Genomic DNA, 24781 nt, shown 5'->3' on the forward strand with positions numbered 1-24781 from the left:
TGTGAGTCTGGGAAACATAATATATATATATATATTTTTTAGCTTTAAGTAAATAAAGTCGATGCGGGGATCAAACCACAAGTGTTTTTTTTCTACCACGTTATTCATCCTTTTAGAACAAAGAGCTTCTGTTAGTTTCTGCTGCAGACTGAGGTGTGGTCTCGGGTCGTGTAAGCTGTCCTGACAAAATGAGGGGCTTTGTCTGCAGCCATAGAGGTGCAGCGGCAGCATTTGTGGCTGGGTGGGTGGATGGGGGGGTTAGCAGGACGCTGGTACCCCTCCTCTTCTGCCATCCCCCCCAGGAATAAAAAAAAAGTCATAAAGCCAGTTCCTCTTGCCCCGTAGAGAGGTCCTGTCATGTCTCATAGAGTGTACCCTTTTGAGCAGGCAGCATCACTGGGGCCGGGCATAATATGGAACTGTCACTGTGGCCTTCTGGGACGTGCACGCTCCTCTGGGTGGCCTTTCCCTCTCAGCTGCCTCTAGGGGCCGTGAGGGGTGGTGGGCACCCCCACTGCCTCTCCATGGTCACGTGAAGGTCGCATTTTACAGGGAAACGCCAGAAGGGGCAAGGAGGGGAGGGTGGCATGGCAGTGGGGACAAACAGGGAAGGAAGGCTGAACATGAGAGGAGAGGTGTAGATATGAGTTAGCTGCTCCCCAGAGAACAAGAAGAGAAAGGGAATCGGAAAAGATGAGCACCACTTGTGTTTTACGGTATCAAAGCAGGAGTACGGAGGGGGGCTGCAGCTGGAATTAGGCCATCCAAAAGCACCAGCGATCGCCTAGAGGGAGGATTCCTCCTCATGCCATGTCGAGATAACACATAATCACTGACCCCATGCTTTCACACATGCATGGAGGAATTTAAAAAACGAACCAAAAAAAACACCTGCACACAGTTTGAGTTCGGCCACAGCCTGAGCCAAATCTGCTAACCCGGTCTCCTCCGCTCGCTACCCCGGCACAGATCGCAGAGACCTACGCCTTCCTGCCCAGAGAGGCGGTGACTCGGTTCCTAATGAGCTGTGGAGAGTGTCAGAAGAGGATGCACATTAACCCCAGCACTGCTGAGTTCAAAGGTAAAGGCACACACTAACCCAGAGACATCATTAACTGATGCACTATTTTTGAGATCAACCTTTAAGAGTTGTTAATGCTCAGACGCTTTGCCACACTGACATGGAAAAGAGCTAATTACTATCATGTGATCATGATATTCTTAGATATACTGTGTTTTATCACATAGGACAGAGATAAGATAGAGGGGGTTGGCATCTGGATGACAGAAATTATGCTACATTGTCCTGTCAGACACTAAATATGAGCTGATATGATCTGAGGGATTTGTACTTTGAAGAGTTTTGAATCAAACCCTCATTAATAAAACATATGTGTGTATCCATCACTGACATGATGTAACAAAGACTCAAGAGGGCCGGCTCTCTGGGACCATACACAGCCTCTAAAATGATCACAGAGTTCCTCTAGTGGTTGGTGTGGAGAGTGCAGGCAGCTTGCCAGACACATTGTTTGGTTTCTGGTGTTAACTACAGCAGAGACTTGGATTTCTTTTGCAGGGTATTGAAGCAACTCTGCTGTACACAAAGCATTTGTCTGCATGATTAACTGAGAGCTTTTAGAACTTCTCCACAGAGGGATTCAGCAAAGGGAGAAAAGCCAGTCCAGTCTTTGTGCTAGTTCTTCAAAACTATAAGAAAAAGAGATGATAGACAGATAAAAGAGGGGGGTTCACTGTGTTAGACAGTGTATAAAATGAAAAGACTTTAAGAAGGGGTCAGAGTGAAAGGTGACAAATTATATTAAAAGAAATTGAACAAGACCCGAGGCTGTTTCTAGCCAGAATAGCATAATTGTAATGAAAATGAATATTAATAAACACCAATAAACTTTATTTTTTAAGTCCCAGAAAGCTGTCACTCACTAAATATGACAAATGATGTTAAAACTAACTTGTGTACCGAAAGACAGTAGTTTTTCTGTTTTAAAATATTCAAAATGCCAGCAGGTGAGTTGTTTTTTGGAAACCGTGCACTTTTGTTGTGTTTTATTTTTCTTTCCCATGTTTTATAGTTGTTTAGCTAAGTAAATACTCTTTCAAGAGACAGACACTAACTGCTAGTGCTGCAAACTGCAGTTGTTTATGTGCTGATCTCATTTCTGTTGTATTTTTTGAGAATGTGGTAGCGTTACAGCTGACTGCATTACACCGTGAGGTTTTTCTGCTTTGACGTCCACCCTACAGCATCACAGATAGAGATATAAAATCACAGAATCTGAGCTAACCCAGTGTAAAAACATGGATCTATCGCGCTTTTCTCTGATACAGTTAGAATGGTAGATGTTCATATTAAATATGGCTGAAATTTTAAATCTTAAGTATGCTGTATGCACAAGTAATCTCTGTGAGCCAGAAGCTAAGGTTCCAGACTCCTCTAAACACTCTGTTACTCACAGTTTTTTCTACTCTTGGCTCTCTATGATGTCATTGAGAGGGAAGATCCCTAATATGGTCATCTCAGCGACAAACGGTGCAAATTTCTGACTTCCCAGTTGTAGCTTTGAATTGAAACACCCCTTAAGTCAGACTTCCAACTCAGAAAGTCAGAGCAGTCCCACCAACCCGAACTTAAAAATGTAAGATGGCAGCAATTCACATAAACAGCGGTAAAACTCTAGAAGAAGTCATCTGTACAGCTACTGTTGTGTGTTTGTGTCTCACTAAATAAGCCATACACAGAGCACTGATAAGGCTCTATCCATGAACGTACTTTATCTGTGTTTTTAAGCACAAAAAAACATTGTGCTGTTTTGCTAGTGATGAATGAATGGCTGTACCTTGCTAAGCTACTGGAATGCTCTCAACTAGGGAGTAACGTCATTTCCAGCTCTGAAATTAAACCTCTGAGTGAAATGAAACACAATAACAGGTCTGCCTGTGAATGCAGAAGCTCCGCCCACCCAGTGTTCAAACAAACTGCTGCGAGGGGCAACCAATCAGAAGAAAGCTAGTTTAAAGGAGTGGGGAACTAAAATAGCAAAGTCAATATACTTCAAGTACCTCATGTAGGAGTGATGTATTAATATGGGCTCAGCAGTAACTCATTAATGAATATTTTATAATGTGATCACATATTTTATATTTCTAAGTAGCAAGTAAGTAAATGTAGTGGAATAACTAATAATTAGTGTATAAATATTAAATAGTATAAATATTAAAGCACCTCAATATTATAATTACAGCAGCAACACAATTATAATAATGACTAGGTTACCTTAATTCATGCTTGTACTGTAATTACACAATAAACTGTATGTTTGTTATGCTTTCCTTCACCAGAGAACGACAGACCGACCTCGCTGGTCCCGGACCTCATCGATTACAACATGCCTCTGACTGCCACCTACCTGAAACAAATGAAACTGCAGTGCATGACTGCCACTGAAAGGGTAAGTGCCTCTCTCTCTAAGTGGATCTTTGTGAGGTGTGGGCAGAGATAAAAGCTTTTCCACCCCAGGTATAATTGCACCGACTGCACGAGTCACCTCGTTATTTTCTTTAGAGGCTGCAGGGAGACATGCTCTGTACGGGGAAAATAGGACGTAATACGAAACAATCAGAGGGGGGAGCAGCCCAGTGTGAAATGAGGATTAGTAAATCTGTGGTGACGTCATGTGAGAGACCACTCCCATGTGTAGCTGTGACAGAAACACTCAGGAACTGCTGCCACTAAAGTGCAGGGAGCGGCACTTGATGCTGATAATGTAGACCTCACTCACGCATAATTAGGATTATCCGGAACAATGACCCAGACTGTGATTCGCAGGTGAGTACAAATTAACAAACGCTCAGACTGTTGGTCGCATCTGTGCGCAGACAAGAGTGTGAGCAGGCCAATAATTTAATTATTAACCATCACAGAGGTTTATTTCAGCGTTGTAGTAATTTGTTTCATATCTGTGCAGCACTGGTTTCGGAGCTCAGAGCAGCAGCTGTTTCATAATGCAGCAGATCACAAGTAAATTCACGACTGTGTGTTTAGTCTGTTGGAGCTTCACTTCTCAGCTGCCTGCATGTTGTTTTGCAGAACTTTGTTGGCTGCTAACATTCATCTCTCACTTTCTGTCTGGTAAAGAAACAAATGGCAGACGTAATGAGTGAAAGAACATGCGGCAAAACCAAGTCTTTGATTTGTTTTCCACCCTTTTTATCTCACTGTTGTGCTCTTAAAGAGGCCATTTTGGTTTGTCACAGGCCTCCAAATATAAACAGAAAGTCAATGGTCTGCCATTAAATAGTATTCTAGGTGTGTTTCTTAATTGTTAAGTTGGTAAAATAGAAGATATTTTGGGTTGAGGTTGAGATATTTGCACCAAAGACAATCTTGATTTTTTTTGCAGATCTCTGCAGATTTCTGTCCATCTTAAGACAAACATATCTGCAAGCTTTCATCTGTACTGTAAGCTTTACTATCTTCAAAGAGTGATGCATCTAACATATAACACATGAAGTGAGCCTCAGTTTTAAAAGTTAACCTTGCCTCTCTTTAAATTATGTATCTATTTCTAAGCACAGACATTAATGATGCTACACATTCAGCTACTTAGAAACATGTAATTAGGAACCCCCCCCCCCCCCCCCCCCCCCTCTCTCTCTCTTTGATGCTCCATGGCTCACTTGGTGCCTAATAGAGCTGTCACTGAGCATTTTGGTCCTCCACGAACCCCCTAACAGAGGGAAGGCTGCATATTCCCAGGAGTTTAGGCCTATTTGTGTACTCGTGTGGGGAGGAATGAGATGACGAGGTGCATTTCTGCTCCATTCACGACACACATTGGTAGTTGTGCTCCCTCTGAGTGAGACACATGACAGCGTGCATGCAGGTCATTTATGCGAACATGAATTAAATCGGCCTGGGTCGCACTTTGAAGCTGAGCTTTGGTATGAAATGTAAATAGGATTCATGCATTTAGTTTGGAGCCAAAACTCAGGACAGTCTGTGAATAGTTTGAGAGATTATTTAGCGCTCCTTCGCTTAATCCTCACCCTCGTGGCTTACTCATGTTTGTCTTACGCTAGAACAAGCTTCTTCAGGATTTCTGCATAACACAGTTAAAAATAGCAGTGCTCCAAGAAACATATTAGTTAAAAGAGAGAGAGAGTCTCCTGCTTTATTCTGCTCTTTGATGTCATCACTTTTTAGCCAAAAAATATCCACCAAAAACATATGAACTGGAAGCTGGTGGCTGTGATGTTTCCTCTGAACATTCTGGGCTCAGTGAGAGCTTGCTGAAAGAATTTAACCTTCAAGCCAACAAATTTATGTATTTATATGTGCAATTCTGGTATTTTTAATCATAAAAATGCTTCCTACAGGAATGTTTACAGGAATTGGTGCAGCAGTGATAATAAAAGGTTGTGTGGGGTCATTTATACATGTTGTACATATGTTTTATTTTAATGTTATTGGAATTTGTAAAATGTTGGTAATTATTTGATAATAAGACTTCCTAAGCAGTGTTGATATATTTCTGCAAAAAATATTTTAAATATAATAAGATGTTTGTTTAGATTTAGTTTGGAACAGAAACACAGAAGTAACAAATGACAAAAACAGTATGATGTAACATGATAACTCCCATTTATCCCGTTAAATTGTACTGTGATAGACTCACACTATAAGCATCTTTTTTTCAGAGTATAGCTACTTTTAGCTGTTAGATTTCACCAAAAATAATTCCTAACGCCACCCTAATGGGAATTTTTTTCCTCCAGCTGGAAATGAACCCGAGACTTTTTTATTCCCAACTGAATGTGTTAACCTCTGCACTATGGAGACACTAGAAGTACAGCTTTTATAATATTAAATAAAAAAAACATTTGTTTTGTAAGCTCTTAACATACTAGATATAATTTGCTTGTATAATTTTCTGCATTCAGTTCCCTTTTGCACAAGCATGTTTACAAACTATGACTAATGATGTTGGAATATTTTTGAATCTCTGTACTGGATAAAGGAAATGGTATAGGTATGATAAACACAAATAAAGCCATTAAAAGGTATTCCTGTATAAAATATAATGGGGTCATAAATTACTCCACTCAGTCATTTTCAGCGCTTGAAGCTTTAAGCAATTTAAATGGCCATCATTTTGCAAAAACAAGGATATTGTCTGTGAAAAAAATCCCCAACATCAATTTAAAGCCTCACATTAGCTTCTTATAGAAACTGAAGGAAGGACTAACACAGGGCGAAGCACACATCGGTTTGTGATAAACTCGGTCGGTGTCAACCTGTCCCTTAGCAGCAAAAACTGTAATCAAAGTTGTCAGAACTGTGAGGGACCACTCCACGCCCTCTTCCCTCCTGTTCACTTCTCTTTTCCACTCTCACTCTGTCTTTCTTTCACGCCTCCTCCCTTCAGGATGACAGTTCGGTGAGCAGCGAGGATATGAACAACGCTGAGCCCACATGGGTCGCAGCTGAGCAGCCCCCAGTGCCTGAGTTGAACCCACCGAATGGAGAGAGGGTCAGCAACCCGGCAGCCACCATTAAAGAAGAAGATGGTAAGTGGCTGCAAACCGCCGCAGCACAGTCCTCTCTTATCTCAGCATCATACTCCACGCTGTGATTTTTTTTTCCCTTTTAGCTTTATTTACATCTGGAAGGCTACAGATTGGTGTTATGCAGGAAACAGCTTGCCTTGTTCTTAGTGGACTAATCCACATAAATCCAGTCTTACAGAGGGTGGGACACCACCACAGCCCCAATCCACTCGTCACCCCTCTCCCTCAGAGCTTAGAGAAGTAGGACAAAGGCCGATGTTAACCTTCACAGATTAGGAGAGAGAAAAAATTGGGGCAAGTCACTGAAAGGGATTGATTCTGTGTTTCGCCAAACCTAGGTGTGATACGTGCAGCGATCTTAGCAGTAACTGGCTTTAAAAGCTGCATACACAGCAGGAAAAGAAGGCTCGCCCTCACACCATTGGTCCCTCCGCATCCTCATCTCTTTCAGTTTTTTCCCCTGCAAAACTCTTAAGATTCCCTATTTTTACTCTAACTTTCATTTGTGGTGACAGTTGACCCCATTACACACTTCCTTCACAATTTCATTATGCAGAGCACGAGGCAGGAAGTCCCCTCTCCCACTCCCACTCTAAAATCTATTCCAGTAAACAGCCCCACATTAATGCTAAATTATGAAAACATCTGCACAGCTCATCTTCGTATCTGCGTCTGTGTCTCTTTCCCTCCCCCCTGCCAGATGACGACTCCTCAGAGAGCGGCAGCGCCAACGGGCTGCCGGCTCTGACCTCCCCGGAGGTGCTAGCTGTGGGTGGGAACGTCCCAGATGGTGGGGCATCGTACGGGGAGGTAGCAGAGAACGGGGTGAGCGCTCCCCTGGACTTCAGCACCACTTCATCTTCATCCTCCTCAGAGGATCAGCAGCCGGTGAATCTGAGCGACAGACTGCTGCCAGCGGGGAGCTCGCCACCAAACTCCTACCCTGCAGACCCCAACAGGAAGTACCCCATAAAAACCGAGTACACCAACAAGGTAACAGCAGAAACAAGATCTGCACTGATCACGATAAACTCCCGTGTGTCTGTGTAATCCACAATGGATTTCTTTGTGTGTTTCTCTGTGTTTAGTCCCCTCCGTACAGCTCAGGAAGCTATGACTCTGTGAAAACTGAGCTGAGCATGAGCGCAGAGGACCTGACCTCTGGTCGAGCACAGATAATTGACGACGATGACGACGATCATGATGACCATGATGACAGCGACAAGATTAATGACGCTGAGGGGCTGGACCCTGAGAGACTTAAAGCCTTCAATGTAAGTAATATTTGCAGCAGACCTAAATTAATATAGACGGAAAATACAGCGCAGAGCTGTTCACCAGCCTGTCAGCACAGATGTTAAATCATATGTATTATTACTCTGCGCACATGCTATTCTTTATTGCTTTGCTACATATTGAATCAGTCTCACAAGATGACAGCCTATGGTTTAATGATGTGTTTCCAGCCCAACGGGTTCTAGTTTTTGTATTTCTTCAGTAGGTTTTATTTTTATTCAGTTTAATAATTTTTGCTTTCAGCTTAGTTTAGTTTGAAGTGAGGCAAATAATATTTAGTTTTAATCATTTTCTTAATTTTTGTTTTTGCAATATGGGCGGTATTTGTCAGACAGAGATTTCAGAACATCAGAAGAATAATTTTTTATTATATTTTCCACATTCAGGTTCGGTACCTTCTCTTTAATTTAAATTACAAGAATTTTAGTAATTAAATGAATTTTTCAGATATGGAACTTAAGTCACTTCACTGGTTAGTAGCAAATTTGTCTTTTGCAACAAAAATTCATTACGTCCATGTGCACTTTTTAAACCTCAAAGTCCGCCTCTTTGGACAAGACAGAGGACAAAAATCAGTAAAGATGCACTTGGAACAAACTGATCAGCAGTAAAACAGAACACCTTATTGCTTAACAATAACAGGAGACCTTACACAATAACTACACCATAAACTGTGCTCAGAATAAATAAAGATAAATATGAAATGATGTATTTAAAAAAATAGATATGAAATAAATAATTTGACTGTACTCGTCCTATCAGGTATGTACAAACAACATAATGATAATCTGACCTGTTTAAATGTCACGTGATCTGATGTGTGTCTTCTGATTGGTGGTGTTATGGACACAGTGGCTTTCGCTTTTGGGGGTTTTTGGCAGCAAATCAAGTTTTGGGAAAGGCTCTGTGCGGGACTTAGGGGGGGCTGATTATCTTCTACTACACGCTGAAAGCTTTCACTTGAGATTGTTATCTCATTTGTGACAGAGGTGGAGTTTAGAGGATTTAGTTACCAATAATAACCTTGTTTTCAGCAATATAAATTTATTTATAATATATCTTCTGCATTTGCTCTTTTTATTGTGAAAATAAACAAATAACAAAGGATGAATCATGACAATCATGACCCAAAACATTTGTATTAGTACTCTTATTAAGTGGCTTCGTGGTGTAGTAGTTTTTCACATTCTCTTAACAAGCAAAAGACCCCTGGTTTGATCTCGGGAGGAGACAAAAATGCCTAAAAACTCAAATATGTGGAGCTACCTGCTGTGGTAATGCCTTGTGAATAAGGGAGCAGCTAAAAGTAGCTTGTTAAGTACATAATAATGTGGTGGTAGTAAGAAGGGTTGATAAAGGTATCAAAGAAGAAATAGACTGACAATTGATATTTTGAAATGTAGTTTTATGTGATACAGAGGGGTCTCTGCAGGGTTTGGAGCTCATTACACCACAGTTTCTACTGGTGCGGTGGAGGTGGGTGTGGGGCATAATATTTACAAGTTTTCTAGATGGGAAGAATTTGCATATACAAGCTTGTTCCAAACTATCCTATTTACTCTGTGAAATCCATTTTCTGTGCATTTTTGGTTTGAAAAGAAACCAGTAGAATAGCAAAAGTAGACTTCCAAATATGCCAACACAACCAGAAATATTGCCCTGGATTTGAGCAGTGACTCAATTTCCTTCCCTCCTGTTGTCATCACCTCCCCCTCCCTCTTTATCCTCTCTTCTTCCACTCTACCTCTACTGCTCCCCCCCCCAACCTCCTCCCCTGCCTTTCCTTCCCTCTTTTGTTTGACTCTCACACCCCTCTCTCTCTCTACCCTGCACCCCCACGATTTTTTCTGCTCTACATCCCTTCTCTCCCCTCCCCCTTCTCTATCTCTCTCTCTCTGTCAGATGTTTGTGCGTCTGTTCGTGGATGAGAATCTGGACCGCATGGTGCCCATCTCCAAACAGCCCAAGGAGAAGATCCAGGCCATTATTGAGTCCTGTAGCCGCCAGTTCCCAGAATTCCAGGAGCGCTCCCGCAAGCGCATCCGCACCTACCTCAAATCCTGTCGCCGCATGAAAAAAGGCGGTTTTGAGGTACAAAGTGACCCCAGATTAAGTGTTTTCTGCTCAGCTCATAACTATTCACATTCATAATGAAAACCTCTCACTCGCCCCACTGCCAGATACGACCAACACCTCCCCACCTCACCTCTGCCATGGCTGAGAACATCCTCGCTGCCGCCTGCGAGAGCGAAACCCGAAATGCTGCCAAGAGGATGCGGCTCGATGTCTACCAAGCGACGGTAAATGTCTTGGCAGTTGGTGTTTGTGAATCTGCCCAGCAGGGATTTGGGAATGTGCTCGGCTGGCCATGCGTCATTAACAGCAGACTGCACAACACAAAATCCAATGTTCTGCCTAAACTGAAAATATTTAATTTCTTGTAGGATGAGCCAGCCTCTATTGACAAACCCATCTTGAGGGACCCAGCCCCCGTGGCTCCTTCGGGATTTTCCATTTCCAGTGCAGCTTTTGCCCAAGACCAGCTCTACACCAACGGAGGCCTCAACTATAACCTGCGGGGATATGGGACGGTCGGCAGCACCCAGCAAAACTCTGATGTTGTGCAAACCAACGGTGAGTCGCTTTCACTGGATTGTATCATCTGCCTTGATAACTTGTAAAAGAAAGGGTCAAAAGGAAACCCACAGTATTTAAGAGACTGTATTTAATGAACTAGATATAAAAGCTAGTGTAAAAATACATGTATTCTTTGTTATGGCCAACAGGGGGCATCACCTCTGGTTAGGAAACGGAAACCACATTTTAAAGAGGCCTTTGGGGAAAAATTACCCTACTTCTCACTTTATTTATGACCCCTTGATCTGAAACTTGATCTTCATTTTGTAAACTGGGGTTTACTTTATAGTAAAATAGACAATAGAATTTCATGTGTTTTGGGTGTGGCCTTCTTACAATCAAATGTTGCCATATAAGAGTTCATCGACTTTGGTTTCTCTCACCAGGTTACAAACAAACAAACAAACAAACAAACAAACAAACAAACAAACAAACAAACAAACACAGGTACAGCCAAAAACAAAAAAAAACAAAAACCTTTTATATATATACTCCATGGCTGGTCCATTCACACTGAAAAACACATATTCCACATTTTGTAGACTTTGTGCATGGTAATGAGGCTGAATTTTTGTATGGCTATCTCTATTGTGTCATTAATGGAATCAGTGGTAATCAATGGGAAAAGGACTTCTGCAACACATTTGCTAAGATTTACCAAAACTACCTAACATTTGTACTTTTACTTTGGTCCTTTGTGAAATAAGCTGCAGCTCAGAAGCCTGCTTTGTGACTTCTTTTAATGGTCACCACCCTGCCTGAAATAAACCAATGTGACTTGGTAAGATTAGCATATAGATAATCGGAGACCTGGTGAGTTATTCTGGTGAATAAGTCTAAAATCCATGCCCTTCTTAACATTTTCCAAAGTCATCCTGTGGGCCGTATTGGAGACTTTGGCTGTTCGATTCTAGCCCCTGAGCCTTATCTTTGACACCCCTGCCTTAGATCTACAGGTATATATTGGGACATAATGTGTCAGCATACACACAAAACTTACATTTACACCAAATGACGCAGGCTATAATCTGCAGTATTTCCCATTTGAGAACTCACTGTCAGCAGTTCTCAGGCCACACCTTCATCATTTCATTCATCCATTTTATTCTTATCTCCTTAATTGAGATTTCTTCTTCTTGCTTACATGTGACTTTCAACCAGCCCTCTGACTAAACAATTATATCTGGGGGAGGACGGCTTCTTTATGTGTCCAAATCATCACAGGCTTCTTGACGCCCCCAGCTCTCACTGTACTTTACTTCGACGTCTTTACACTTTAACTGCCACTTCACCAGTTTCTGTGGTTAGCCCATTTAAAGCATCATTTTTGCTTATATAATAGAATAGACTGATTTTTTTCAGTTATTTATATTGTAAGGTAAAGTCCCCGCAGTAATACAGAGAAAACCCCACAATCAGATGACCACCCTCCCACTGGTGACAGTGGGAAGGAAGAACTTTCTTTTAACAAGAAGAAGCCTCCAGCAGAACCAGGCTCAGGGAGGGGCAGCTGTCTGTCGTGAACATTTGGGGGATTACAGATTTCTTTGGACTGTGAACCATCCAAAGCCACTTTAGTACGATTTAAAAATACAAAGATGAGGCTAGAAATGAACATAGAGCCACTTAAATGTATTTCCTGTATCGTCTGACTTCCCTAAAATATTCCGTTTGCCTCCGCAGGTCCCACAGATCTGAGTATGAAATCTGTCGGCCCAAACTCCTCCTCCTCCTCCAGCTCCAACAGTCACGGTCAGGGAGGTGGCGGAGGCGGCGCTTCCGCTCAGCTCAGCCCTCCAGAGGTGACAGCGGTGAGGCAGCTCATCGCGGGGTACCGGGAGTCTGCGGCCTTCCTGCTCCGCTCAGCAGATGAGCTGGAAAACCTGATCCTGCAGCAGAACTGAGTCCGAGCCACACCGTGCCAGCTCCCTGCCCCCTCCTCGGCCTGTCCGTCTCGGGGCAGACTCTCACATACAAAGACACAGTTGTACAAGTGATACTGCAGCGCACAGTGGGCCCTGTAGGTATGATACTTATCCCCACATGTTTATGTCTTTGGGCGGGCCAGAACATATCACAGGCTGAAAGATGTTTATTTATGCATTTGGTTCACTTTGACCTTATAGTGCCCTGTTATCTGTAGCCATTCATCCCATTCAATTCATCTTAGCACCTCAACCTCCATTTGTCTCAGGAAGCGATGATCTATGTGAAAAAAAAAAAGGAAAATAGGAAAAATTGGTGCACAGAGTGAGGTGTTGAATCAGCTTAACCACCGTAACGCCAAGTCAACTCATTTGTGCAGACGTTTGGACAAATGAATAGTTTCCTAGCAGTAAATTAGCATCATTATTTCTTTCTATTTGTGTGTAAAATATGCTGTACAGTGGCATGATTTGATTGGGTCATGTGAATCGAGTCGTTTCTAAATGATAACCGGATAACTGAAAGTCCACAGATGAATTGCTGCTAAAAGATGTGGCGACCTGCCACTTGACCTGTTAACCTCAACAGCTACTGTCGGATATGCTGACTTTCATATATATATAAATATATATATATATACTCCAAAAAAAAATAAGATTAAAAAATGTTACAAAGTAGAGCACGAAAATATCAGCAGTGACAGTGTTTGACAGTTTTCACCTGTAAAGTTTGACCAAAACAAGCAGATCCATCAACGCGTGGTCAATATTATACCTCTGTTCTGCTCGGTCGGAGTGATTTCCAGACTACGAGACAAAGACTCATTACCCAGCGCACCTTTTTGTTTTCACTTATCCTACTATGAATATTTCTATCACGGGCAGTTTCTCATTACTCAAAGGGAAGGAGGCTTTTTCGGAAGCCTGGGTATGCAAATTGAGGTCACAGACTCCTGTCAGGGAGAGAAAGGAGATGAATTTATTGTTTAGACTCTTGGTTTTATAACCAGAAAAGTGGAAAAAGGTGCAATATTGAAGATAATCGGTAATGGTTGCTGAAATGACTTGATGAGGCATTTTAAGAGGGTTAACTACCCTCCCCTCTTGCTGTAACTGTCAAGTTGTAAAAAGTAATGATATCCCATGCAGCATTGTAGCCAATTTCAATGTTGTTGTTTGTTGTGATTACTGATCTTTATCGCTAACCTCATAACTGAGGCACTTTCGTGTACTGGGATCAGTCAGTGACAAAAAAGGAAAAAAGGGACCTGGCAGAAAAAAACGGGACTTTATGTTGCACGTCTTTTTCAGGGGAGGGCGGGTTGTTTTGTGGAGGAAGTGTTTAGTGACTATTCTTACGTTTAGAAAGGGCACATAGAGCTCACATGCATCCATTAGAGACTGCGGTGGAGGCCGTGTGAGCGCGCGAGCGGGCGGGATGTTCAGACAAAAAGAAACTCCTTCGTCTGGGCGCGCGTCTGTCTGAATCGTCCCCTCTGACCCTGCATCACAGTCTCATTACAAACACGTCTGAAAACACACAGTTTGAAAAGAAGCAAGAGACAATCTTTGAAAAAGATGTAATCACATCACAGTTTACTCTCCCAGCTCTCTGCTATGGTGTGTGTATGTGTTTATGTTTGTGCATGTGTGTGGACTGAGGACACAAATGAGTACTCAAAGCCGATCAAGAGCACAGCCTCACAACTTTTAATGGTGAGTCACTCAGCACAAAGACAGTTCTGTATGTGTGTGTGTGTGTGTGTTTCTTTTAATCCTTTCTGTCGATGTTGACAGTGTGTTGATTTCCTGTTTGTGTATAAGTGGAGTGACCCAGTTTGTAAACAGCATCAATCTGTGACGATTTAATTCAGTAGGCTGAAACATTCCAGACAAAGACTCTTCGAGCAGCTGAAAGCGGCTCGCACCTTACTGATTTGTCAAAGTTTAGAGAGCTATATTTCTGTATGTATCACAAATCCTATCACATGTATCATTAATCAGTCTCTTCAGGGTCATTCACCTCTTTCTCACCACCTGCAGGCCTGGCTAGTGAGTCGGGACCTGTGTTTTATTACCATGTCATGATTGGGCTGCATTCACATTTACATTCACATTTAAATTCTATTATCTATTGCAAGTTTGGAAGCACTTTATAGCTCAGGATTAAGGTAACACAATGATTTGAGTGTGTTTTTACCTCATTTGAATAATTAGCTTCAGTTCTGACAAATGATTATAACAAAGGATAATCTGACATAAGTCACAATCAGAGGTAGTTTTCATCAAGAAACAAAAAAACAAAACAAAAAACAAAACAGCAGACAGCTCCTTTATCGGAGTTTAAACTCATCAGTGTGTTTGGTCCATCTGAGCGGTGTTTCATAACAGAGGAAAGAAGCAGGGCTTGTTATGAAAGGCCTGAATAAGCCTTGTTGGAGACCATCCCTAAAGCTGATAATGACCAATCAGATTTCTTTCACTTCTTCAGTTAAGGTCCCCAAGGGGCTGGAGTGCTAACCACTGTGCTGCACCTAGTAAAGTCTTAGCTTTGGTAAAGTCCGACTTCAAACTTTAGTTTGATTAGTTCATAGATAAGAAAACAGAAAAGTAGCTGTAACGTTCGTGGCTGAAAAACCGTGAAAGATATAATAAAGAGATTTAAAAGAAAAATTTCAGCAAAGTTAAAAAAAAAAGGTTAGCAGTGGCCTCTGGGGCTGAACAATGAAGTCGCAGTTCAAGAGCTGTTCTGTCTTTTGGCCAAGGTATAGCAAACACTTTAAAAAATGACTGAAAAAACATCAAAGCTAATCGCACTCAGCGGCCTGAAATTAGCAGAGAAATGTACGAGTTAGTCTGAAATCTTTTCAACTTTTATATACTTTAGTTATGATTTCCTTGACATGTAACCAAGGAGCCAGATTGCTTTCAGACTTAATTAGTTAGACCTACAGCTGGCCAGAGCAATGAAATTTGTTATACAGCACTGAAGCTGGGCTACAGCTTACAGGTGTGCCAGTCATCCTAATAAACCTGCTTTTTACAGAGTAGATGGTCATGATTGGCTAGAATGGGCAGAACTGGAAACATTTTAACCAAGTGGCAAAAATAGCAGAAGTGCCAAAAACTGCAGTTCCTCTAGTGACCACTTGAGGCTGTAAAGCTCAAAGTTAGGGGATGTAATCAGAGTCTGCTAGGCCTCACCCTGGCTATTTTGTGTTATCGCCATCTTTTTGTTGTTCGTGCCTTCTGTAGAATTTTTAATGGGGATATCTGAGACATTTTATTTTTTGCTGCGCAGTGCAAATATCCAGAAAGTTGATTGGCACGTTAAATTCTAGTGTTTTATTAACTAGATGAAAAGTGTGTCTATGCTTGGACTTATTTGGATGCAGTTTTTGTCCCAGGCTTGCTGATATCTCAGCAATCTGCCTTCTTATCCACATACGATCACTTCTAGCTCCAAAAATCCCAACATATCTCAGTCAAAATGGTTAAACTGAGGCTTCACAAACCAATTAATCATATGAGAGCCATCTTTTATATGGAGTTTATGGTTTAAGCCTCCTAAAGGTGAGTGAATTCGTGATGTTGCTGAAACAGCCTTGGTTTAACTGGTCATCTCACTTTATGAAACACCCCTCTGGGCTCACACAGACATAATCATAGATGTACACGGGACCTGAGTCCTCACACACGTCTTCCTCGTCTCCTCCAACCTGCTTGTTTGTTACTGTAGCCATAGCAGATCCTCCACATGTGACGCCTTGTTGAACCTCGTCCCATCTTCACAACCAAACATTTGCTTGCAGATCGATATTCTGTCTCAAGTCTACGCTGAGCAACATTTTAGCTGTGCTAGAGTTACTGTGATCAACGACAACCATTAGTTGTCATGTTGTTGTTTTTGTTTTGTTCCGTTTTGGTTTCTTTTGATAATGCCCAATGGATTTTCTCTTTGTATTGACTGGACAATGTAATCTATTGGTGTTGATTAAAATGCCCTGGTAGCTTGTGGATTGCTAAAGTGGTCTGATAAATGTACTGTATAGCTGTACAAAGAGTGATAAAAGATGTTTTAAACCTTTTCTTTTTTCTGTGGGTACAGCGCTGTTTAAAAAAAATCAAAGTGGTTTAGCCCTTGCCTGTTTTAACTTATCATTTGGTGGTGGTCTGTATTACTTCTATTGTTATTTATATTATTTCAACTGTTGCCTCTTCTGCACGGATAAGTGACTGTAGCTCTGTGCAGGAGGTTGTACTGTAAACCTGTGTGAAGCTTTGTATTTTTCCCCTCTGGTTTTGGACTCAGTGAAAGTGTGATGTTTACATGTACAGTTTTTCAGAATATTTTGCTTTTGTTTGTTTTTCGCGTTTTATTCCGACATACTTTTGCCTCTCACACTTATTCCTCTCCTTCTAATCTGTGTACATTTGCCCAGGTATTTTCCTTTTGTTGCTTCATTGCATCAAGTGCAGACGTGACCTCTTTGACTACCTGGTCACATGGTCAGAGTGTGCCGTGACAACTCGCTGCGGTCGGCTCGGCGTTGTGGTGGCTTCCAGCATTATAAAAGTCAATATTAAGTAAAACGGGAGCTTCGCAACTTCTCAAAGTGGACCAGCAAAGATTAATTAAGGATTTCGATTACTTTAATCAGCTGTTTTAAACTACTATTGTGGCCTAAATGGAGAACGGTGGAGTGTAGGTACATTTATTTTGCTACATGAAGTGCTCATAATCTTTTAATATCCCGGCCGCGTTGTCAGGGAAAACTCCTTGTCCTTAACCGACAGGTGTCCTGAAAGGTACACTTTGACCTGTTGTAATATCTCCTCGGTAACATAAAAGCCATTCCCCTCTCCTGGCCTTTTAAGGGGAACCCATAAACCTCAGGTAATACTGAATCTCCAAGTTTAGTTTTTATCCGCTGATTTCCTCTGAAATGAGATTTAAATCTCTTAACGAAAACCATTAACATTTATATGAGATGTCTATTGTTTTGTACATTTATCATTGTGATTTAAAAGTGGAGCTTTTTCCAGTACCTGTGACTTAATTTTTTGGAGTGTTTATAGGTATGGATATTTATTATTATATGTGAAACTACAAAAAGACAAAAGAAAAAGGTTGAACCTGTTTCATTTGTATGTTTCATGCAAAACTGTCCAGGTGAGATTCTCTCTGCCTCTTACATATCACTAATGAGGGACCTGTGTTTGTTTGGAAATAGCGCTTTTTCAGTGTTGCATCAACGCTATGAAAAAAAAAAAACACCAGTGGTTTACCAACAGCAGAGTTGCAAGGCTCTCCTCTTCTCCTGAGATGTCAGTAATTGAATAAAACAGTGCGATGAGCTATCAAACTGAAACCTCGGCTCGTGGTGTTTTACTTTTTTTCTTTAATTTCTGCAAAAATAAAGAGTCTCAGTTCAGTTTATTTACATAGCACCAAATCACAAGAACAGTTGCCTCAAGGGACTTTATATTGTAAATTTATTGTATTATATTTATATTGTGAGATTGTTGTAATCCTGACAATCAAAAGACCTCCTATGAGCAAGCACCAGACAAGGGTGGCAAGGAAAAACTCCCTTTTAACAGGAAGAAACCTCCAGCGGAACCAAGGTCAGGGAGGAGGGCCATGCTATGGAAGAGAGCCAGAGATTATTAATAAGTAATGATTAAATGCGGAGTGGTGAATAAACACATAGCAAGCAAAAAAAGAAACAGTGCATCATGGGAAGAAGCACCCAGCAGTCTGCACCTATTGCAGCGTAACTAAGGGTGGATTCAGGCTCACGTGATCCAATCCTAAATATATGCGTTATCAAAAAGGAAAATTTGAAGCCTTATCTTAAAAGTAGAGATGGTGTCTGTCTCTTGGGCTGGTTCCACAGACAAGGGGCCTGAAAGCTGAGGGCTCTGCCTCCCATTCATCTTTTAAATACTCTAGGAACCACAAGCAAATGAGCAGTCTGACAGTGAAGTGCTCTATTGAGGTGATATGAGGTCATTAAGATAAGACGAGGCCTGATTATTTAAGACCTTGTGGGTAAGGAGAAGTATTTTAAATTCTGAGTCAATGAAGAGAAGCCAGTATAGGAGAAATATGCTCTCTCTTTCTACTCCCTGGGAGTACTCTTGATGCAACATTTTGAATCAACTGAAGGCTCAAATAAAATAAATTAAACACAGAGCTGCTTCAACACTTACTCAATTTATTCAGTATTAAGTGTATTGCGCACAAGAGGGCAGCAGAGCCACAGAAAGCAGATGGAAAAGTAATGATTAATGTTTGCAAAGGAACCAAATAAATGCTGCATGTAGCACAGCCTTACAGACAGTAGTTCAATGTATAAATGTTCATTTAAAGTTTCTTTATTGCAAAAGTTTAAACACAATCTATAGGAAACTAGAAATAAAGCAAAACAGTTCAATAAAATGCACTACGACAAAACAAAAGTATAAGTACTTAAAGTTTATTTAAGGTGGTTTTCATAGGTAAACAAATACAAATCTGCCCATGCCAAAGGCAAAATGGACGGACAGAAACCAAACATAAACATAGTAGTACAAAATTACAAACACTTGAATGCCTGTTTGAACAGATGAGTTTTGAGCTGCTTTTTAAAGGATGCCAAGAGTCAAGGGAGCAAATACAGAGTGGTAAGCTGCTCCATTGTTTTGGAGCTAATACTTAGAAGGCAGAATCCCTTTTTAATTTTCTGATCATGAGAAGGCCTCTATCTGAGGACCTGAGAACCTCAGATTGGAGAAGAGGGGTGGAGCAGTTCCATGACACAGGTGGGGGCCTGAGTTTCTAAGGCTGACAACCAAGACTTTTGAGATTTCTTTTGAAATTGCAAACACTTTAAAATTGGAGTTATATGTGAGGACTGATGAGAATGATGAACAAACAAGAACCACAGAAGCAGGTGGATCAACAATCAAGCAGAAACAAGAGAAGCTCATATTCTCCAGTCTAGTTGAGGACAACAAGACATGGTGGGAGGAAGGAAAACCAAAAAGTACACAAAGAAATTTCTTTATCAAAATAAAAACGAAATGATCAGTCAACCTACACTGAAGCACAAAAAACCCCAAATACTAAACTTGAATGAAGTCATTCAGGAGTGAACACAAAGAGCCAGAGATAGGAACAGATAAGCACCGAGGCAAATAAACACACACAAAAAAAACAACAAAAAAACAAAAACAAAGAGCAGGAGCTGATACTTTGATAAATTGTATTTGAACACCATTTTTATGAAAAAGACTGCAAATCAGAAAACAGTGAAAGTACATCAACGAGAACATGGAGAAATAATCAGTGCTGTGACATCAGGATATCGTGAGTGTCAGAGACGTAGGGTGCTCACTGCTGGAAACAGTGTGCAGCAAGTGCTGCACGGGTAAAGCGTGAATGTTCCAATAATCAGCAATCACATGACAGACTATTGACACACGTCCTCTGTTATTGACTTTGTACTAGTGAGTACACTGACTCAGAACAAGTAAATATTCCCACAAAACAAAATAAAAGTCTGTTTACATCATTATACATGTCAGCTTATTCAATGCTTATTTGTATTTACAGGCTTTAACTGGCTTAAAATGGTTCAATTAGGAATTAAAAAGAATCATTTAACAATCGAAAGCCGGTATTATGATGTAAATGTTTTCTATCACATCACAAACGTGCTCTATTGGATTGAGATCTGAAGACTGTGGAGTGAAGTGAACTCACCGTCATGTTCAAGACACCAGTTTGAGATGATTTTGTGACATCAGTGTGTTATCCTGCTGGAAACAGTCATCAGAAGCTGGGTACACTGTGGTTATAAAGGGACGGGCATGGTCAAGCAGCAATACTCAGGTAGGCTGCAGGCTTCTGCAGTTGAGACCCAAAGTGTGCCAAGAAAATATCCCCCACATAATTAACCCACACACAGCAGCTTGATTTAGGATGGATTGATGCATTCATTTTGTTTTATACCAATTGCTGACCCTCCCTACAGAACTCACAAGACCAGGAAACATTTTTCCAATATCTGGCTTCCAATCAGCTTGAAGCAGTCGGATCATTTTTCTTTGACCTCTGACATCAATAAGACATTTTCACCCAGACAACTGCAGCAAACTTTTCTCTTTTTCAGACCATCCTCTGAAAATCCTACAGATGGTTGTTTTGGGGGAAAATCCCGGTAAATCAGCAGTTTGTGAACTACTCAGATCAGCCTGTCCAACCAATAACTATGCCACATTTCAACTCACTTAAATCATCTTTCCTCTGTGAGTTTCTGCTAGTAGCAGCTGAACAGGGGTATCTAAGTGCGTGAATGTTTTTTTGTTTGTTTTAATATTGAAAGTAAAATGGTGGTCGTTGAGTCTATAACAATCAAACTGATCATTTGAACTATTTCAAATCATCGTCAGTAAAACAGTTAATGAGGCATTTAAATCTTCTAGTAAAGTCAAACATACATAATAGTATAGCCTCATCAACTGAGTCTTATATGTTTAAATGGGGCCAATCAAAAGGTAACACACAAACAAACACTGTCGATGGCTGATATGTAGCTGCTGTGAAGTTCAATGAATGTAGTGAAGTAAAGCATGAAATAGTCTAATCAAGGCGAATGTAGCATCACTGCTTTAGACCGTGAAAAGAGGCCATATGAAGTGCAAGCTACAATTTGACATGAGTGTTTTCGACCCAAGGTCTATTTTACCACCATTTCTTTATGTTAATTTTATTTCCAAACACTTTATTGTTTGTTTTTTTTTGTTACATAGAGTTAAGAATAAACTTCACTCAGAGATTATTAGATAAAAGATGTTACTGCAAAGCCTTTGAAATCATAGTGTTTCGAAATGCATTTTTCGGAGTGTTGCTTCAAATCAAAACAGATTTTTCTCAGTTTGCTAAACTTGATCCTGTGAAGAAATACAAACAAAAACACAAACAAACATCTGTGGCCTGTGGAGAAAATCAATCAGGATTGGATTTCAACATGAAATGTCCCTCAGTGACATAAAAAAGGATGCGAGCAGCACCCCTGCAAACAGTATAAACCCTTTTACCTGAGAAGTCAAACAAAGCTGATTCCTGTTATTCCTGTTATCTTATCGAAGCAGTGTAAAGTTGTACATTTGGTGGAAGTCAGAGGCTGGACTTTGGGGATGCATCGATTCATGAGCCAGATACCTTTGCCCCACATTCCCCATTTATCTTTAGACTGTCTGGTCTGGATGGGAGCTCTGCGGCCATGCCAGTCTCTTTCACTGCACAGAGTCAGCATTCAGAAAAGATATGATTTCCTAAACAATTTCACTGACATGCATCATATAGAGAAAAACATTCAGTTTGTCTGATAACAACATACCCTAAAGAATAACACAAACCTGAAGTAGTGTACTTATGTAATAAATCCTTAGATGGAGGGACATCTTTAGGATTTTTTAAATGGGAAACCAAAAACCATTTAGGCCTCTGCAGGGGAAATATTAAACATGCATCAGAAGACCTGGCTGACAATATGGCGGCTGCACTGAAGGTCATGATATTAACAAAATTTATACTATACTGAGTTTATATTTTATGCTTCTGATGGTCAAAGTAAAGAAAAGTGTCTCACACATTCTTTGGTGCAGCTCCTCAGTTCATCCTCTGTCCAAAACAAGCCCGCTTTCTTCTTATTGGCTGCCCTTCACATACAGAAGAATTTAAACAGCACGTGGGTAGAGTTTCTGGTCTTACAGCCAGAGAGGTGTACCTGAGGGAGAAAAAGCTGCCGAATAAAATAAAGAATCGCACAATAGATCCTTTAAAAGCTGTGATGACTCTTCAAATGCTACACAGTTAAAGAAAGCACCCAGAAATATACATATATATATATATATACAGAAATATACAGGAAGCTCCACTACAGTAGCAATGGCCATTAGTCATGTGACTCCTTTGGTAAACATGACACAAATACTGCTAATAATAAGCCAAACTGTGTTTAAAAAGCATCTTTATAAATAGAAATAATGATATAGTTTGATATTAAAAAGTGCAACTAAAAAGTCATATAACCAGAGATATTATAAGTGTTATAAGTCCATTTTAAAATGACAGCACATTTCATTTTGTAAATTAGCCTGCTGTAGGATTTCTGCATGAAAAGAAGAGCTAGCATGATGATTTTGACCCATTTCAACAGACAGTTCTCACTCATCCTTCAAAGTTCACCTTTGCAAATTAAAGGAGTGAGAGAATGGTAGGCAGGGAACCAAACCACCACCATGAGGCATTTTCAAAACTTAAATTAATTATTTTGCATCTATTTGCACAAAAGCTTTAGGTTTATATTTTCATTGGTTACTGGAGAAAGGACCCAAGTTCAGTAAGCTCACGCTGGCAATGTTATCAACAATAAACCAGCCTTTTTCAGCTGATCTAGAACTAAAGATGTTTAAAGTTCAATAGGCATAAACCAAACAGGGAATCCAGATAAAGGAAAATTAAGGTAAGGAAAACAATCACAAAGGAGGGAACTCAAGGCACAGCAGACATGCGAGGAAATGTATTAACCAAAATAAAAAAAGACAGTGGACATAAGGAGCACAAAGACACTAAAACAAAGACAAGACAAACAGAGGCAAAGTCTGAGAAACACTGGAGACAAATAGGAACGCAAAAACACAAAACGAAGATTAATAAAGCGAATAAGCAACCAAAACTCATTAAATACTGCAGAAGAAGAGGATCAGGACACCCTGTTGTTTCTTGTATTTGCTGCTCCTGGATGCCCTCACAGCACTTTTTGTTTTGGTCTGTGTTGTTTTTCTTTAATCTCTGTATTTGTCCTTCACTCTGGTCTGTAAACTTTGTACAGAGAAACTCAAGATACCATATGGAGTCACTAAAAAGACCGGCATGAGGGGACAGTCCCACGGTAGTGCATTGCCACAGGTTTGCTTGCACTCAGATGGGATCACGAGACATTTTTAGACCTGAGTGCCTCCCTGAAACGCTGCCAGGAATAGGTCAGCTCTGGAGGGCATTAAGAACAGGTTGTACCATTTTTAAATCAGTTGTATAACTTAAAGTTCTGACTGCATGAATCATGTCTGACACGGCTGTAAATGATCAGCATAGAGTACTGGAACTGTTTGACTTTCTGGTTTGTCCAGATAGATTATCTTGTGAACAGGACAGTACTGCACATAGACTTTGCTCAGTTTATTCTTAGTTGTGAGTCTATAGTTTACAAAAGCTTCTCTGACTTGTAGTTCAAGGAAACACCTATTGATTCTCCTGTTATCATTAATCTGTTATATAGTTATTTTATGATGATAGTCTTAATAAGAGAGCTACACAAGACTATGGTTTTAAAGGAAATGTGCTATGGTGATAGTTCAGTACAGTTCAATTAAAGTATGGTTGGATGTTGGCAACTGTTCTTCTCACTGTGTACCTGAATCCTTGTAAACAAGAGGAAAACAGGATGTATGATCGGTAAAGGCCTTATCAATCATCCGTGACTTGGTTGACCTAGTTCTGCATCTTTACGGTGCCAATTTGCAGCAGTAGCTCAGGTTGCATGAGCTGACCCTGATGCTTAAATTAATACCAAGAAGAATGTAACAATGCTCACGACAACCAGTGAGGATCAGATTCAAAATTTTCCCCTCATTCTGTTTCGGAGAGCAGTTACTAAACGCGGTGACTATGAAAGATACTCTACCAGGAATGATTTCTGTGATGATGATAATGCTGTGCAGCACTGCATGAATAAGCAAGTTCAGCATGTGTACACAAGATGTCAAAGTAGCTCTTTTTAAAGAGTACAGTCCAGCACATTTGTGGTTGAGCTGTGGAACAACATGTCATTGGGTAGATGATGAATGCATTAAGGATTTTGTTTGTGACCAATAATGTTCCTCTCGTGGTGCACAGAAAAATGTTGTGTGTAAATTTAAGACCAAATTAATTAATTTCTGTAATATTCGCTTTCACTGAACACTCTAATGTTTGTGGAAAAGCTGGAATAAATGCACAGTTGTACAACTATATACAAGAGTAGACAACAGTTAATAAAATGCAGTAGCAACATATGAATGTGAAAGGAAAAGAAAAGAAATAGAAGGGAAGAGGAGAGTGGAGAAGAAATATTGTGTGCATCACAGGATTTCTCCCAGCTGACTACATTTCTAAAGGATAGTTCAGAGTCACCCAGTCCAGCCCAAACTGTATGTTTTGTCAAAAAGGAAAGTTTAATCTTAATATCTTAAGAGGAGAGCAGGTCTGTCTCCATTCTAAGAACCACAAATAAGCCTGGACT

General features: G+C 40.5%; 1 protein-coding gene across 1 annotated transcript in view; it reads left to right on the forward strand.

The window, feature by feature from the left end:
• nol4la (nucleolar protein 4-like a) overlaps nucleotides 1-17818 on the forward strand; it is a 33348-nt gene extending 15530 nt beyond the window's left edge. Inside the window, exons 3-11 of the mRNA XM_063463863.1 lie at nucleotides 970-1081; nucleotides 3361-3470; nucleotides 6447-6588; nucleotides 7289-7581; nucleotides 7677-7862; nucleotides 9787-9975; nucleotides 10065-10184; nucleotides 10329-10518; nucleotides 12205-17818. Of these exons, the coding sequence (XP_063319933.1) occupies nucleotides 970-1081; nucleotides 3361-3470; nucleotides 6447-6588; nucleotides 7289-7581; nucleotides 7677-7862; nucleotides 9787-9975; nucleotides 10065-10184; nucleotides 10329-10518; nucleotides 12205-12425 (1563 nt within the window). The 3' untranslated portion in view covers nucleotides 12426-17818. The remainder of the gene's footprint in view (nucleotides 1-969; nucleotides 1082-3360; nucleotides 3471-6446; nucleotides 6589-7288; nucleotides 7582-7676; nucleotides 7863-9786; nucleotides 9976-10064; nucleotides 10185-10328; nucleotides 10519-12204) is intronic.
• The last annotated feature ends 6963 nt before the right edge of the window (nucleotides 17819-24781 follow it).

Source organism: Pelmatolapia mariae, linkage group LG20, assembly GCF_036321145.2.
Source record: "Pelmatolapia mariae isolate MD_Pm_ZW linkage group LG20, Pm_UMD_F_2, whole genome shotgun sequence".
In the NCBI taxonomy this organism is placed as follows: domain Eukaryota; kingdom Metazoa; phylum Chordata; class Actinopteri; order Cichliformes; family Cichlidae; genus Pelmatolapia; species Pelmatolapia mariae.